The sequence below is a fragment of the Phodopus roborovskii genome, unplaced genomic scaffold (assembly GCF_943737965.1).
Source record: "Phodopus roborovskii unplaced genomic scaffold, PHOROB, whole genome shotgun sequence".
Lineage (NCBI taxonomy): Eukaryota > Metazoa > Chordata > Mammalia > Rodentia > Cricetidae > Phodopus > Phodopus roborovskii.
The window spans coordinates 1,601,354-1,616,054 of record NW_026126597.1 but is presented as its reverse complement, the minus strand read 5'-3'; the positions used below and the strand labels follow the sequence as shown (position 1 = coordinate 1,616,054).

The following is a 14,701-nucleotide window of genomic DNA, read 5'->3' as shown; positions in this document are numbered from 1 at the left end:
GTCCCCAAACTTACTTCAGCATTAAGAGCATGCAGCATTCCCAGGAATGCCTCTTTTCATGCAACACCACAAACACAACTCACATGGAAGGTTTTATACCCTATGGCATGGGGACTTGACAGCAACATGGTAGCAGAGTAGACTGCACATCTTTACCTCTGGCTGACAGAGAAGCCAGAGCTCAGACACAAACATGGACCTTTTGGCACTGTAACCGCTTCTGAGCAGCTGACAAGCACTTGCAGCTTGGTTACCCATGTCCCTGGTCTTTGTCCTCCAGTTACACTTGACCAGCAGGGTAAAAGAAGGGGCACTCATTTATCTCTCCTCCACAGAAACTGATGTCCAGGATTTCCGTCAGTGTGTGAGGTTGTCCAGAGAAATTTTTGCACAAGAAGCCTTGGCTCCTTTCCGGGGCAAAGAGCTGCAGCCTGGAAGCCATGTCCAGTCAGATAAAGAGATAGATGCCTTTGTACGGGCAAAAGCAGACAGTGCTTACCACCCCTCCTGCACCTGTAAGATGGGCCAGCCCTCTGACCCCACTGCCGTGGTTGACCTGCAAACCAGGGTCCTTGGGGTGGAAAACCTCAGAGTCATCGATGCTTCCATCATGCCCAGTGTGGTCAGCGGCAACCTGAATGCTCCCACAATAATGATTGCAGAGAAAGCAGCTGACATTATTAAGGGGTACCCTGCACTCTGGGACAAGGACGTTCCTGTCTACAAGCCGAAGACTCTGGCCACCCAGCGTTAAGACGGCCACTGCCTGAGGATGACAGAGGAACTCATATCAAACCAAGAAATCCAGCTCTTACAGCCCTGCTCCGGATAGTTCCTCAAACTGTGTATTCTTGGGACCCAGATATCCCTATTCATGGCTAAGACCTGTGTAGTAGTGAGGCAAGTCCCTTTTTTCTAGTGTCTCTGAGGACCCTTGAAGACAGGCTAGTATGTAAGCTGGAGCCCTCCTCCTGACCTCCTGGGGTTAAAACTCAGGGAGGTTAACTCTTGCATGATTTTCTCACAAGGCCTCCAGCTCACTATTCTATCGCCAGGAGTGGAATGATCCTTCCTCTGGCCTCTCACCTAAGGTCTCTTCTGCAAGGTCAGGGCACTTGAACTGGACTGGACTCTCTAAGGAAGCTTTAGCTGAGGCCAAGAGCCAGGAAGAAGTTTAAGCCAGGGCTGGTATCTGAGCTCATGTTCAGTTAGAGGGAAGGCAGCCAGCTGGAGGGCACTGGCTGTCCCTTCTCCTGCCTTGATCCAGAACTGAAGAGTGAGGAGCAGGGATGAGGGTACAAGTCATTGCACAACTCACCTGCCTCATCCTGAGTGTTTACACAGAAAATGAAGACCAAAAAAGCATTTTGAATTAGTTTTTCTATGATGTTCAAAGCCACTATCCATGGTGGGAGAAGAAAGGGATCATTGTATGGAAACTGCATCTCAAAGCCAAGAATTTGGGGGGTGGGTGGCACTGATCGGAATCTCAGGCTCCACTAAGACTGACTGGGAGTGGCCAGAGCTGCGTTCTGGACTTTTTTTGGGGGGGTTTTATTTCAGATAGCTGTACCTGAGAAAGGCCTTTCAGAAGGGTTAGAGTAAAGCACTGCATTTCTTTCTAAAACCAGGCTGCTTTTGTTCCATCTTCCAAAGGAAGGTCAAGAAAGAAAATCCACTAGAGCAGGGGTCACACAGCGGTCATCATAGCATCCTTAGCAGTGTAGGTGCCGCCATGAGGAGGGCATGTTCTGCACTCATGTTTTAGGGTGAGAGAAGATCGACACCGGCATGCTCCTCAGTTACATCTAGGCCTTTCTCTCACTTAGGCACACCAAGGCAGGTTCCACGCGTGGACATGACTTAGCCACATAAGGAAATGTGTTTCTGGAGACAAAAAGTGAAGGTTACATGCCCAGAACTCAAAGATGCCCAGTGGGAAGTTGCTGTTGGGGCCCAAACTCAGGACAGAACTTGATTCCTCACGGAAGTCCTCCCATGGCTGCTCCTGGTTCCAGGCCATGTAGACGGGCATGCAGGGGCTGTGGGGAGCCCTGCTGTGTTGAGGGAACTTGCACCTATCTATCTCACTGTTGGCCAAATGTGATCCTGACCAGGTGAGGGGCAGATCATGGGGGAGACAGGAGCAGGGTGGGAGCATTGGAACATCCAGGGCTCGCTCTTCCGCCTCCAGTGCCAGCTGCAAGGTTACTTTCCATAAATTCAAATAGGCTCCTCTCCCCCACCGCACTGCATCCCGAAGGCCCCAAGATTTTTCATATTTCCACTGATAAACTATCATGATATCAAATCTAATGCAAAGTTTTTATCTTCAAAATTAGGAGCAGGGGTTGGGGGTGAGGGTGGGAAGAACATAATCTACCCTTAGGCTCCACTTGATGGCCTGAGTGGCCCCCGCTGGCTGAGCAGCTCTAGCAGCATATTCTTCAACCACCCTCATCCTTGTTCTGCTATCAGAAGACAGTCTGAGACTCTTCCCTAGTCCCCTGCCATTCCCCAGTTCCCTGGAGTTCCCTGGAAGCAGAGCTGTGTGCAGTTTTACAAGTAAACACTCCACCCTCGAAATAAAGGCAGAGGCGATAAAGAAGGTAAAAACACACCACCTGAAATAAAGCTGGTCTTGCTGAAGAGCTGGGCTACTGGGAAGTGGGTGTGGCACCCTAGGTATAGTCTCCACGGGTAGCTAAGGCCACACCCTCAAAGCACACTCCTCTAGAGATATACAGAGTGGTGTCTACATTCCAAATGACCTTGATGTTGGTTAGCAGATCATAGTGATGCCCATACTTCCTAATGTGGTTAAAAAAACATGAGCTTAAACTAAATGCAGCAATCCAAAGAACTCAATCACTTACGGGGTGGGGTAGGGAAACCAGAAAGCAGAAGTATTTAGCCTTAAAATCTACTTTAAAGGGGGCAAAGAAACATGCTCTACAACTTCAAATGTTTCTTACAAAGAGAAATTTAATGTTAGAGGAGAGGTTGAACCAGACTTAAAGCAGACAGACTGGGAGGTGGGGCGGTCTGAAGGGGAGTCAGGCGGCATTGACGGACTGACTCTGGGAAAGATAATCAGCCGTTCCAGAACGCCAAGTCCTGGCATGGCGAGTGTGATCTGATGTTAAGTCGCACAGTCAGACAGACAGACACCCAGCAAGACAGAGTCCAAGGTAAATGCTGATGGTGGTTTAGCCCTTTAGGAGAAGCAACCCTCTCTACAGCTGGTGCGAAGTTACTATTGGCCTTGGAGGAGCCCGAGGGCAGAAAAAGCTGCCTGAGCCCAGGGTTGCACCAGAGCACCTGCCCCTCTGAAGCTCTCACTGCACAGCCAGCTCTGAGGAGAGCTCCCGGTACAATGAAATTATTACACAGTTTATTCTGAAGAACATTTTGCATTTTAATTTTAAAAAAAAGGCTTTATGTCAGGAAATAGTCATTTACAAACCTTGAAGTGTTTTTGCCTGCATCTGGAGTAAGAATGTCCTAGGAAGAGGTTTGTGAGGTCTTTGTAACAAAAGTGTTATTTACAAAAAAAAAAAAAAATCTTTTCCCACAGATTGTATACTAGTTAAAAATTCTGAACTCAAATTTGCTACCTGTATTTCTGATTGCAGATAATCCTTAGCAAAATAATGGGGTGGTATCACGTGACTGTTGACAGAATGGGAAGCCTTTACATTTCAAATGATTCCAAAGCTGACTGTCCCTGGGCCTACAGTCAGTGCACATATTCTCATGAAAACTTGGGCCCTCATTCAGTTGCGTATAACAGCTCTCAAAGAGGACACACTGCACAGCATCTGTGAAAGGCAACAGGGCATCCTGTACAGACCCCAGCACGCCCAGGTTACCACAGTGCTGTCCTCTTCTCCCACATCCTTGGGGATGTGAGCAGATGCCTGTAGCTCACCTGTGAGGTAACTTCTGCATCAGAGACCAGAAGCATCCTGCATGGGCAGCCAAGAAAGCCAGACCGGTGGATGCGCCTGGACCAAGTAGCCTGAACCTGCTGTGTAACTAAGTGAGCAGGGGATAACTGAGTGAAACCAAACTGAAGACAGTTGCTACCCACACAGATAAGAGGTACAATATAAAAATCATAGAACCCAAAGAAAAGACTGCAAGTAGCATCTTGATATCTTATGTAAAGATAGGTTTATAGTGACTCAAAATATTTTAGAAAAATTTCTTTAGTGTCAAGTTCTTCTGAACTCAAAAGTTTATCCCCAAGATTCTTTTCTGAATACGTGAGAATTGGCTCTGATTCTCCTAATTCTGTTTAGCCCAAGTAAAAATACTAATAATTTCTAGATTTTGGTGGGAAACTACAATTGTTAAGACCCATGGATATTGCTGCAGTTCAAATACGATACGATAATTACAAAATATAGACCATCTCTTTACAAATACAAATTGTATATTACAAGTCATGTACAGTAAATCTATAATTTTTAAACAAACTAACATATCTAAGTTTACCTGGTTTGCAAGTGCGTCCCTCTTCCAGTTTACAGTTGCCCTTAGCTAGAGAGAACTGACCATCTGAGTGATGTTCTTTTATGTAAACTGGTGTCGCATAACAAAACCGTGTCTGTCCGGTCCCACGCCCCTCAGTATGACCACTGGGTTCTCGTGTGTGCTGTTCAGAACAGCTGCACAGGAACCAGGAAGCTGTGTTGGGGGAGGAAATGGATATGCTGGGCCCAGTGTGTGTCTGATATGCTTGACTGATGGCTGAGGTAATGACACAGTTGCGGTGATTGTCATCACCTTTAACCTCTCTGTCATGTCTTCAGGTAAATGGGCATGGGCCCTGGGTGTGAAACTTGAATTCCTGGGCAGCCCTTCTGGCCTCTGTGTAGGCCAGGCTGCATTCCTCTCCTCACCCATCCGCTTGAGGGACCAGACATACTGCCTTCTGAGGCTGGGCCTGAGTGTGGTGTACCACACACCCGGCCACTCAGAACCTGATCCTACCAGGTTATGGCTTCCTTGGGGCATGATACCACTTGTACAAAAGTCTAATTGAGCATTTTCTCCCAACTAGTGCCTAAACTTTCCTATCTATGAGGCACTTTATCCCTGGCCCTCCTGTGCCCGCCTTGGGCTGAAGCCAGCCGGCCCTCACTGGGCTACAAGGTGGTGATGCAGATCATTTCGTCCGCCAGGTCCTCTTCCTCTCTCCCAGGGTCTGGGTCCTCATCACTGTAGCCAGGACCAAAGTCCTGGAGTTCATAGTCCTGGCAGTGTGACATGGAGCCCATGTCCCCATTGGCTCGAGGACACACACTGCCATTGAGCAGAGTGCTTGCTGCACTCTCCATCTCATCAATGGTTAGGTCACAGGCATCGGCGATTTCATGTTTTGTTGCTGATACAAATTTTGGGTCCCTTGCATAGCGTCCCAAGCCTTCAGATATCAGGACCTGTATAGAAAAAGAGGACCAATGGCGTGAGCTCCCACTGCACAGCATATTGTAGGGACCCCATCAGCCATGTCTTCCCGACCTCACACACGACACTAACTGTGAACAGCCCTCACCACTGTCCATGTTGAACTGAGTAGCAATATGTGGCCAAGCATGAGCAAAACCACTAAGGAAGTGTGGCATGGGCTGGTGAGATGGTGGGGCCCTTTGGCAGGACTTGGCAGTGCCAGCTGGGTTTCACTCAGGTCTTAAGTACCACACCTGCTGCTGAGAAGCCACCCTCAGGTGACATGGCTGCAGAGCCCACCACTGCCCCTTCCCACGTAGGGGCTTCTGAATCTCTTCCTGTGTTGATGCTTGTACATACGTCAGAAAGCACTCATACTTACCGCCTCTACCAGGCTGTCTGCACTCCGCTGCTTGTCGCTGTTTTTGTTCCGAAAGCTGCTGGGGACAGTCAGGCTGGCTGGTGTGAAAGTCCTATAGGAGATGTCGGGTTCATCTGTGTACCAGGAACTTCGATGTAGAGATGGCAGGCTGCCATTGACCTGGTCCAGAGACTCTGAGCGGTCCACCTGGATCAGGGGAGTGTAGCATGGGGTCCAGTCCCGGTAAGGAGGGGTTGCGGGAGGGGTGGCCCACGACCTTGTGGAGTGGCTCGGAGAGTACTTCTGGGCCTTACTGGAATCGAGGCCTGCCACAGCCATGATCTGAGGAGGGAAGCAGAGAGAGGTCCGTCTTGGAGGTCTGGGCCTTGGCCCTAGTCTGGCCTATGACTTCTGTGCAGTGTTGACTGACTGCTGCACAGGGTTGCCCCTCAGAAGACTGGGAAAAGATGCAAGTGTTGCCAGACAAAGTTCAGGGAGCTCAAATCAAGCAGGGCCTCCTAGCAGAGCTGTAAGACATTCTCCTTGACTAACTTATGCAGTTGCCTCAAAAGGAGGAAGAACTGGGAAAATGAATAAGCTACAGCACACGAACACACTTCCCAGGTCTCTCTGGGATTCAGTACTGACATGCACTCCAGGGAAATCCACAGACTCTGGCTCATGAAGGATAACCACCAGTTCTCTCTGCTCTGGTACCTCCCATCCTGCAATGAGTGTTCTGTCAGCCCTGAAGCACTGGGCAAAGCCATGATTCGCAAATGTCCTCCATGGCAGAGCCATCTTAAGATGTCTACTACTACCTGCTTGCACTGACATGGTAGTTGTAGCCAATGAATCCAGGACATTCCAGGCCAGTGGCTGAGACAAGACCTAAGCTTTCACTTGGTGGATCACAGGCCCCTTAAAAGATCTCTTTGACTGAGTTGTGGCATCTGGTGATCTGGGCTTTCAAAGAGTTCATCTTTCTCCCAGAATGACACAGGAAAGAAGTTAAAATTAGTGTTAAAAGTACAGGCAAATGGGCTCAGTGGTTAAGAGCACTGATTTATCTTCCAGAGGACCTGAGTTCAATTCCCAGGACCCATGTGGTAGTTTATAACCATCTGGAACACCAGTTTTGGGGTTCTGATGCCTTCTAACCCTCAGCAGCACCAGACATGTATGTGATGAGCATACATATGTGCATGCAAAACATTCTTTAAGTGCTGGCACAGGTGAGTAGAAAAATCCTCAATTGCCACCGAGTACTGATGGGTTCAGAGCTTGGGCTCAGAACCTCAGGGAGATCTGGGTCTGTTAACAGGATGACTAGGTACAGGTTTCTGGCATCTCCCTTGATAAAATCACCCCACACAGCATCTCTGATGAGACAGTTCAAGAAGTGCGTGCGCACTTATGCATGCATGAATACATTCTTATATCTGTCCCTAAGCCCCTTGTGAATGGGCTTGGGGACATGGGCTGCCTCTGGCTCAGCTGTCTTTCCTGTGGACTGGTGGTTCCCCTTAGCCCAACTGAGGAAGCTCACCCACCCCAAGGGCCCATGCACAAGAAGCTGCACAAGTAGCTTTAATGGAGGAGGCACCTCTTTGATGAAGCAATTAGTAGTAGTAGCTATTAGTTGCATTGCCTTAATTCACACTGCACCTGGTCCAGTATTCTATGATAAGATGCATGGAGTTTAAGGATGCTCAGTCCACCCTTTGCTGCATGCAGAACTCCAGCAGAATGGGCCCTGGGGGGGGGTCTACCAGGTAAGAACTGCTCCACAACCAAATGGGAAGGCACAGGCCCTTTGTTTCCTCCATGAGTTTCCCAGGGAAGAGTATCTCACCTGCTGCTGCATCAGGTGCAGGGGCAGGGCAGCACGGTGAGGCAAGGCAGGTGACGGAAGGATGTCTTCTTGGCTGCTTTGCCTGCGTAGACACTCAAAGTTGAAGGAAGACCTCCGATGGGCTGGGAAGTGAAAGGACATGATTTGTGGTGATGCAAGTCCTGTCTGGACAATGTGACTCAGGAACCAGGACCATTTCCTGAGTTCTTCAGAAGGTGCCCAGGAAAAAGTAGGCTGTGTGTAAGAGAAATAATTACACAATCCCCCAACCTAGGGATGGGAGGACTAAATGAAGCAACCCAGCTGTGGCGTACTTCTTTTTTTTTTTTTTTTTTTTTTTTTTCTTCGTTTTTCAAGACAGGGTTTCTCTGTATTGCTTTGGAGCCTGTCCTGGAACTAGCTCTGTAGACCAGGCTGGCCTTGAACTTACAGAGATCTGCCTGCCTCCACCTTCCGAATGCTCAGATCAAAAGTGTGTGCCACCAACACCCAGCCTGGTGTATTTCTATAAGGTAGCAATGAATCACTTTTCAAGGTTTGCCTGCTCTCAGGCATCCCAGAGGAATCACAAGCTCTGGGATGCATTACAGAGATCCACTCTAGAATCTTAGGCATTCCATGCTATCCTATCCCTGCCTCCACACACCCTCCACCTTTCTGAGGTCCCCATAGTTAAGTTTCTGTTTTAAAATCAAATCAATTCTGCCGATCAACTTAAGCAGGCAAAATACCAAATTCTTTGCTTGGAAAAAAGCACCTTCCCTAGCCTAGATATGTGTACATCTAAAAACTTACTATATGCTGGGAGCAATCGCAGACAGAGCCTCAATGATGAGTCACAGCTTCTGGCTTTATAGACACCAGGCTTAGGGTTCAGGGGTCCTTGGAAAAACCATTGGGGCCCTAAAAGCTCTCCACCCTGTTGTGGACTTCAAGGAGTCCTGTCTGTACTTGGCATTACTCCAACTTCTCTTTCTGTGCTGCGAGGTTTTCCTAGCCTAGCAAAATCCCACACATTCCCAGTTCACACATCCTTAGGGACTGACCCAAAGAGGCCTCCCAGACACCTTGGACTTCACAAGCTTTATAAACAGGTCTGCAATGAAGAGCAGGTAGAGCCTTGGATGAGGATGGCCAGTGGGAAGGAAGCAGAGTCAGGTGCTGTACTCAGGATGGCAGCCATGCTCGGGCCTCCCAGCTGAGCTGCCACTGCTTATGCAGACAGCCACTCCTTCCCTGAGTGAGCATAGAAAATGGGCCAGCACAGCCTCCAGACCCATTATGTGGACAGGCCAGCTGTTGAGAACTGGAAGAAAAATGACCTTCCCATACACTCAGGACCCACCTCTAAAATAAGCCCCAGATCCCCTCATCCTGTGAGCTCTACAGTCTCTGTAAGACATAGCTCTTTCATCTGCCCTCCAGCCACTACCATTGGCCTAGAGTACAGGCCAGTGTAGCCAGATGTTCCCCATGACCAGGTCTGCAAAGTGGACACCACAGCCAATGTCCTTTCAGATGAAGAAGGTGGCTGGCCCTGCCTGCCCAGGCTGTCCTCTGCTATGGGGGACATTCAAGGATGCCCTAGGCTGTATGGATGGGGAGTAAGGGAAGGAGATGACCTGAAGAAAGGCAGCAGGAACAGAAGGAACCTGTTTCATCTGGTGTCTATGGGGGAGGGGAAGGCTTCATTTAGCAGCATGTGTTCAGGGGTAATTAAATATTAAAGCACTCAAATGGACCTGGACCAGACTATACTCCCAGCAGGCTGTGGCAGCTACAATGGGACATGACCAGCCATGTTCTTTCCTGAATGCACAGTCAGGTCAGGAGTCCTGTGTTTCACAGTCAGGTCAGGGGTCCTGTGCTTCACAGTCAGGTCAGGGGTCCTGTGTTTCACATCAGGTCAGGGGTCCTGTGTTTCACATCAGGTCAGGGGTCCTGTGTTTCACAGTCAGGTCAGGGGTCCTGTGTTTCACAGTCAGGTCAGGGGTCCTGTGTTTCACAGTCATGTCAGGGGTCCTGTGTTTCATCTGTTTTGGTTACTAAACAGAAATCTCAATTAGGCTTCACTCATCCGAAACACAAGGAGTTGCTATTCTTCACCATTATAAAACACACATATTTGGCAGAATTCAACTGCCCCTCTAGGGATCGGGTCAGAAAGGGCCTACTCCTCCTATGGGCAATTCAAAGCCCTGTACTGCCCTGTGAGCAGAGGACAATGGCACACTTAAAGTGACAACAGAGGGAGGGAAGAAAGCCGGAGGGAAGAAGGATCCCCAGAATGGACCCAGGCACCTCAGAGGCAGGGGGCCCTAAGACAGTCCTGGGCCAGAGAGAGCTCTATCTCTGAATGCCTCCTTCCCATCAGAGACTCAGTTTCTGTGGAGTGGGAGAGTCAGGCTGACTACGTGAGTCTTGCCTACCTCTCAGGATGGAAGCAAGCTCAAAGGCAATACCCTGTGCACAAAAAGCCTCTTCTTAGATGTGAGTATGAAAGTCTGGAGCCACACTCTGCATCTCTTTTCTCTGATGAACCAACTATGGGAATATAGATGACAAACGGGAAAGCACTCTCTACTGTGGTATTGGCTGATCTTAACAGTTGGTAGCATCTCCATGGTAACACAGATCCATCATTTATCCCATGGGTTGGGATGGGGACAGGCATGGTACCCTCTGGGAGACTTCACCCTAAACAAGAAAGCTGGCCTCACATGGTGGGGTGGGAGGTAGAAGGCGTCTCCTCGGAGATCTCCGTGAATCATAGCCAATGGGTGAGTCATCATCTTCTAAGAAACCTTGGGGGTGATGGTAGCCTCGGGGCCTCTCAAAGTCCATGGAGCTGCCTGGGTACCTGTTGTAATAGCTGTAGTTTTGCCTGGCAGTTGACAAGAGAAAAACGAGAAGGCACACATGAGGTTCTGGGCAATAAGCCTTGACCTAGCCCTGACAAACCCTACCCTACTCCCTTCCCAGTCCGTTCTGAGTAGTGGAAGCTTTCAGGAAAAGAGCAAGGACCATCTGAGAAAACTGGAGGTTGTGATAAGCCACATGCTAGCTGTTTTCATGCCAGGTACAGGCCCAAAGTTGATGGCAATCACAGACTTGTCAGCCTGGCTACCCTTTATTTATCTCCTGGAGATCATTGTCCCAAGGACCTGCCCTCTTCCGGTACCATGCACAGGACATGGAGCTTAGAGAATGCCATCATCATTCAGGCTCAGTAAAACATGAAAAACAGGAATGCGTGGGGGATTCCATGGTTGGGGTCTTGTTTGAGAAGATGAAAAGCCTGGCCTGTTGCTTCCGTTAAAGTAGACTGAGGCTAGCAGAGATGGCTATGAATATCTAAGAGAGGGACCTGGGATAGCAAGCCCCAGAAGTGGGATCCACAGGTCCATTTGGCTCCAAATCATGAACGTGGAAGTTGAGTGTTAGTGGGAGGCGGTACACAGATAAGGACAGGCTGTTTCTCAGGTGCCAGACATTGCCTTACCATAGCACCATTTCAACTTTGTGGACCCCCAACCTGATAAGATGGTGATATGTGTAGGTCAGGGAGGATGGTGGTAGGTGATTTTGTCTTCCTCTACTGGCTGCAATGTCCTATACTGCTATAGTAGGTCCAGTTCCTGGGTCCATAACCCTTGCTGAGGGTCTCAGAAGCCCCAGGTGAAATAAGATAAGCTCCAACTCCTGCTTTGATGTTCATTCAGGGATCCTAAGTGTGGCTTCCTGAGCACTGACTGGGAGCAGAAAGAGTTGGGAAGGGCTGCTCTCCAGAGCTCAGCCCAGGCTGAACCCCTCACCTGCTCCAGGTGGGGGAGCTGTTGTCCTCACAGCACTCCTCACTACTGAAATACTCCTGTTCCCCCAAGCAGCGGGGGTCTCTAAAGTAGCCATGTGTCTCAGGGTCTTCTCGGCAAATGGTTGGAAGCTGCTCATCTCCTGACTCAGACCTGCAGTTGGGAAAGAAATCTGAGAGCTTAAGGTGGCTGGCACCTGGATCCTCCAGTCCTCCCCCAGAGCGCCGCCCTCCTCCTACACACTCCTGCCCCTGAGGATGTGACTGCTCAGGTCCTGGCCGAGACGCTCTGTGCCAGTGCACTTGTTATCTGTGTGTGTGCTTGTGGTCTCAGTATCTTGCACAGAGCTGGGGCCAAACCACTGTGCCTAGAGACCTTGAGACCTAGACGCAGAAGTAATCTGAGTAAGAGCATGACTCTGTAGCAGTGCTGCATTCTATGGTCAGTAGTCCCCAGAAAAGACACATTTCCCAGGCTCACTCCCACCCACCCCGGCTCCAGCCAGTGTGACTTCAGAACCTGGGACTGAGACCTCTGTCCTGCTGACTGAATCCTATCAATTAGGCTCCTGAAGGACTTCTGGCTTTGGGGCCACCAGAAAATGTTCCTGGAAAATGGCTCCCAAGGTTTCCACAGGCCATTCTGCCCCAGGTCAGCATGATATTTCCATGAAGCCTGCCTCCTGGCCTCGAGCTGCAGGAGGCCCAGTGGGCTGACATCAATCCAGAGCATCTCACTTGCTCACTCCCTTGAGCCCAGGGCTGTGGTGATATTTTGTTTATGATCTAACAAAGCTTGCCTAAAGATTTGACAAACAAAGCTGCCAGCCACTAGAGAGTTCTCACCTCTACCAATGCTCAGACCTAAGGGGCAATCCTGTCCTCAGGCTGCATCTGTTTCCACCAAACCTCAGACTGCTCTGAGCTCTTCTCTCTTCCTGCCTTATATTCTTCCCTAGTGCTGGGATTAAAAGCATGGGATCCCAAGTGCTGAGATCACTTTTGTGTAAGCTGTTTCCTCTTTTAGACTGGATCAACTTCCTGTAGCTCAGAGTGGCCTTGAACTAACAGAGATCCATCTGCCTTTGTCTCCTGAGTGCTGGGATTAAAGGTGTGCGCCCCCACTGCATGGCCTCTATGGCTAGCTAGTGTGACTAGCTTTGCACTCTGGTCTTCAGGCAAGCTTTATGTGTTAGATCATAAACAAAACAAAGGGCCTCCTGATCTTATTAGAAGCAATAAGCCTGGAGCCCTTTCTTCTTTTGTCCTCAACAAAATGACCATTCTACTCATAATTCAGCCCAGGTCAAGTCAATGTTTATAAGGACAGCCCAGCCCACACTGAGGGTTATGTGGATGTTAACCTGAGGGATCTGGTGCCTGTTTACAGGATGTCTGGGCTATGTTTCTCCTAAGCCCATATGAGAATCTGGACCCCCCAAAGCAGCTAGAACTGCCCAGCTACATGGGGCCAGAGACAGGGAAAAGGCCAGAGGGCACCAGTGCTTACATGGCAATAGACTCTAAAGCATCTAAGTAAGTGGGGACTGCTCATTCATGAATGCAAGTTGTGGCATTTTGAAAAGCAATTAGGTGACTTGGCTAAAAGATGTTTTTCTTCCTCCTTCTCACTGAGCAAATGTAGTGGGCAGCAGGGCATTTAAAAGAAAGAGAGGCAACAAGCACCTACCTAATGTAAGTTTCATAATAGCGGGTTCTATCCAGGAAAGGCATGCCAAGGGAGGGAGGAAGGGAAGGAGGGAGGGAGGGAGGGAGGGAGGGAGGGAGGGAGGGAGGGAGAAGAGAAGAGTTAAACATTTCCAAAAGTATCAAAAGCAGACACCAGCCCACCTTCTGGAGTGGGGGTGGGCAGACTACAGTTTGCTGGACACAAATGGGCTGGTTACTATCTGTTTTTATGTGGCTCATGAGCTCAGAAGTTAAAAAAAAAAGAGAGCCCTGCCATTCTTTCCAATCACACAAACCTCAAGCTTCAGTGTCCGTACGGGCGCATGCGCACACACACACAGCTCAATGGGAACACAACTGCATTGGCTCACCTAAGAGGCTCCCTCATTGCTTCCAACCCCCTGTGGCACACCCCGCTGTGGCAAAGCTGGGTAGGTTCATGAGAGAGACTGAGTGGCCCTCAAAAACTAAAATATTGTCCATTTACAGAAGAAATTTGCCAATCCCCCAGCTCGAAGCTTGTTGTCATAACTTTGTGGCTCCTGTTGTTTTAAGAGAACAACCCATGCAGCAGGATGGTGGACAGTGGGTGACCCCTTATGTGGTTAGGTCCCTCGCATGGACAATGTATGGAGAGGTCATAAGCTGAGTGGCACTCAAGTTCAAATACAAATGTCTTCAGGGAATTACCATGTGCCAGAGCACAAGACAGAAGATTCGTTTTGCTCTGCCAGAATGGGCGTGACAAGGGCAAACATTGCATCACCTTTTCAAGGTTACCTTTTAATACCGGACCTTCTTTGAAGCTCTCGATCATGCTTGTAGGAGTAATGCCCATTTTCAGACATGTGCTCAAGGCTCCCAATGCTGGGCCGCTTTCCATGGGCAGCTTTGGACATATTGGCATTATTGAGATTGGCATTTGTTGAGGTGGGAACTTGCTTCCCTATGGAATTATGGTTATGATGGTTATGACACACCGAATTTCCTGCTGGAGGAAACAGCGGTTTCTCAGTATCACTTGCAGGTGGAATTGAAGGCCTTTGGACATGCAGGGGACGGTGGGTGGTATTGGTCTGCTGAAGGGAATCTCTCCTATCACTATTAACATGATTGACATGGTTTCCAAGCAGGGCACCATTTCTCTGCAAAATAATGGGAGACAACACCAGGTAATTTAACAAGTATTTGATGCAGGCTAGCTATGTTAGGTCATTTCTTTTCTTTTCTTTTCTTTTTTTTTTTTTTTTTTTTTTTTTCCTAAATGAAACACAAATTCTAGGCAAACTCCAGAGGATCCCTGGGAAACAACCTGAGCATCTCAGTGCTCAGGAGAACATACTCATGTGGCAGTTGGCCCATCTGAAATGAGGAAGGGTACCAAGTCCTGAGCTGGGGAGCAAGTTCTCTGCTGCCCCTTGTGTATGTTCTTCCAGTTGCTCCAAGATGAGGTGACTTAAACCCAGCTGGCTTGGTGAGTAGCCCCAAGGTGGTAGTACTTGACATTTTCTCTGAGCTTTGAGGTTGA

At 49.0% G+C, this 14,701-nt stretch overlaps 2 protein-coding genes across 14 annotated transcripts in view; one reads left to right on the top strand and one right to left on the bottom strand.

Annotated features, from left to right (window-relative positions):
• Positions 1-862, top strand: part of Chdh (choline dehydrogenase) — a 28,237-nt gene extending 27,375 nt beyond the window's left edge. Inside the window, exon 8 of the mRNA XM_051204724.1 lies at positions 336-862. Coding sequence (XP_051060681.1) covers positions 336-754 — 419 coding nt within the window. The 3' untranslated portion in view covers positions 755-862. The remainder of the gene's footprint in view (positions 1-335) is intronic.
• Positions 863-2,963: 2,101 nt separating this feature from the next.
• Cacna1d (calcium voltage-gated channel subunit alpha1 D) overlaps positions 2,964-14,701 on the bottom strand; it is a 296,027-nt gene continuing 284,289 nt past the window's right edge. For 11 of the 13 annotated variants that reach the window (XM_051204741.1, XM_051204746.1, XM_051204752.1 and 8 more), the window contains 7 exons: positions 13,954-14,318; positions 13,175-13,201; positions 11,489-11,638; positions 10,394-10,557; positions 7,674-7,795; positions 5,840-6,160; positions 2,964-5,447 (listed from right to left, as the gene is read on the bottom strand). In XM_051204741.1, coding sequence (XP_051060698.1) covers positions 5,154-5,447; positions 5,840-6,160; positions 7,674-7,795; positions 10,394-10,557; positions 11,489-11,638; positions 13,175-13,201; positions 13,954-14,318 — 1,443 coding nt within the window. In that variant the 3' untranslated portion in view covers positions 2,964-5,153. The remainder of the gene's footprint in view (positions 5,448-5,839; positions 6,161-7,673; positions 7,796-10,393; positions 10,558-11,488; positions 11,639-13,174; positions 13,202-13,953; positions 14,319-14,701) is intronic. The other 2 variants (XM_051204750.1, XM_051204742.1) reach the window with 1 other exon arrangement.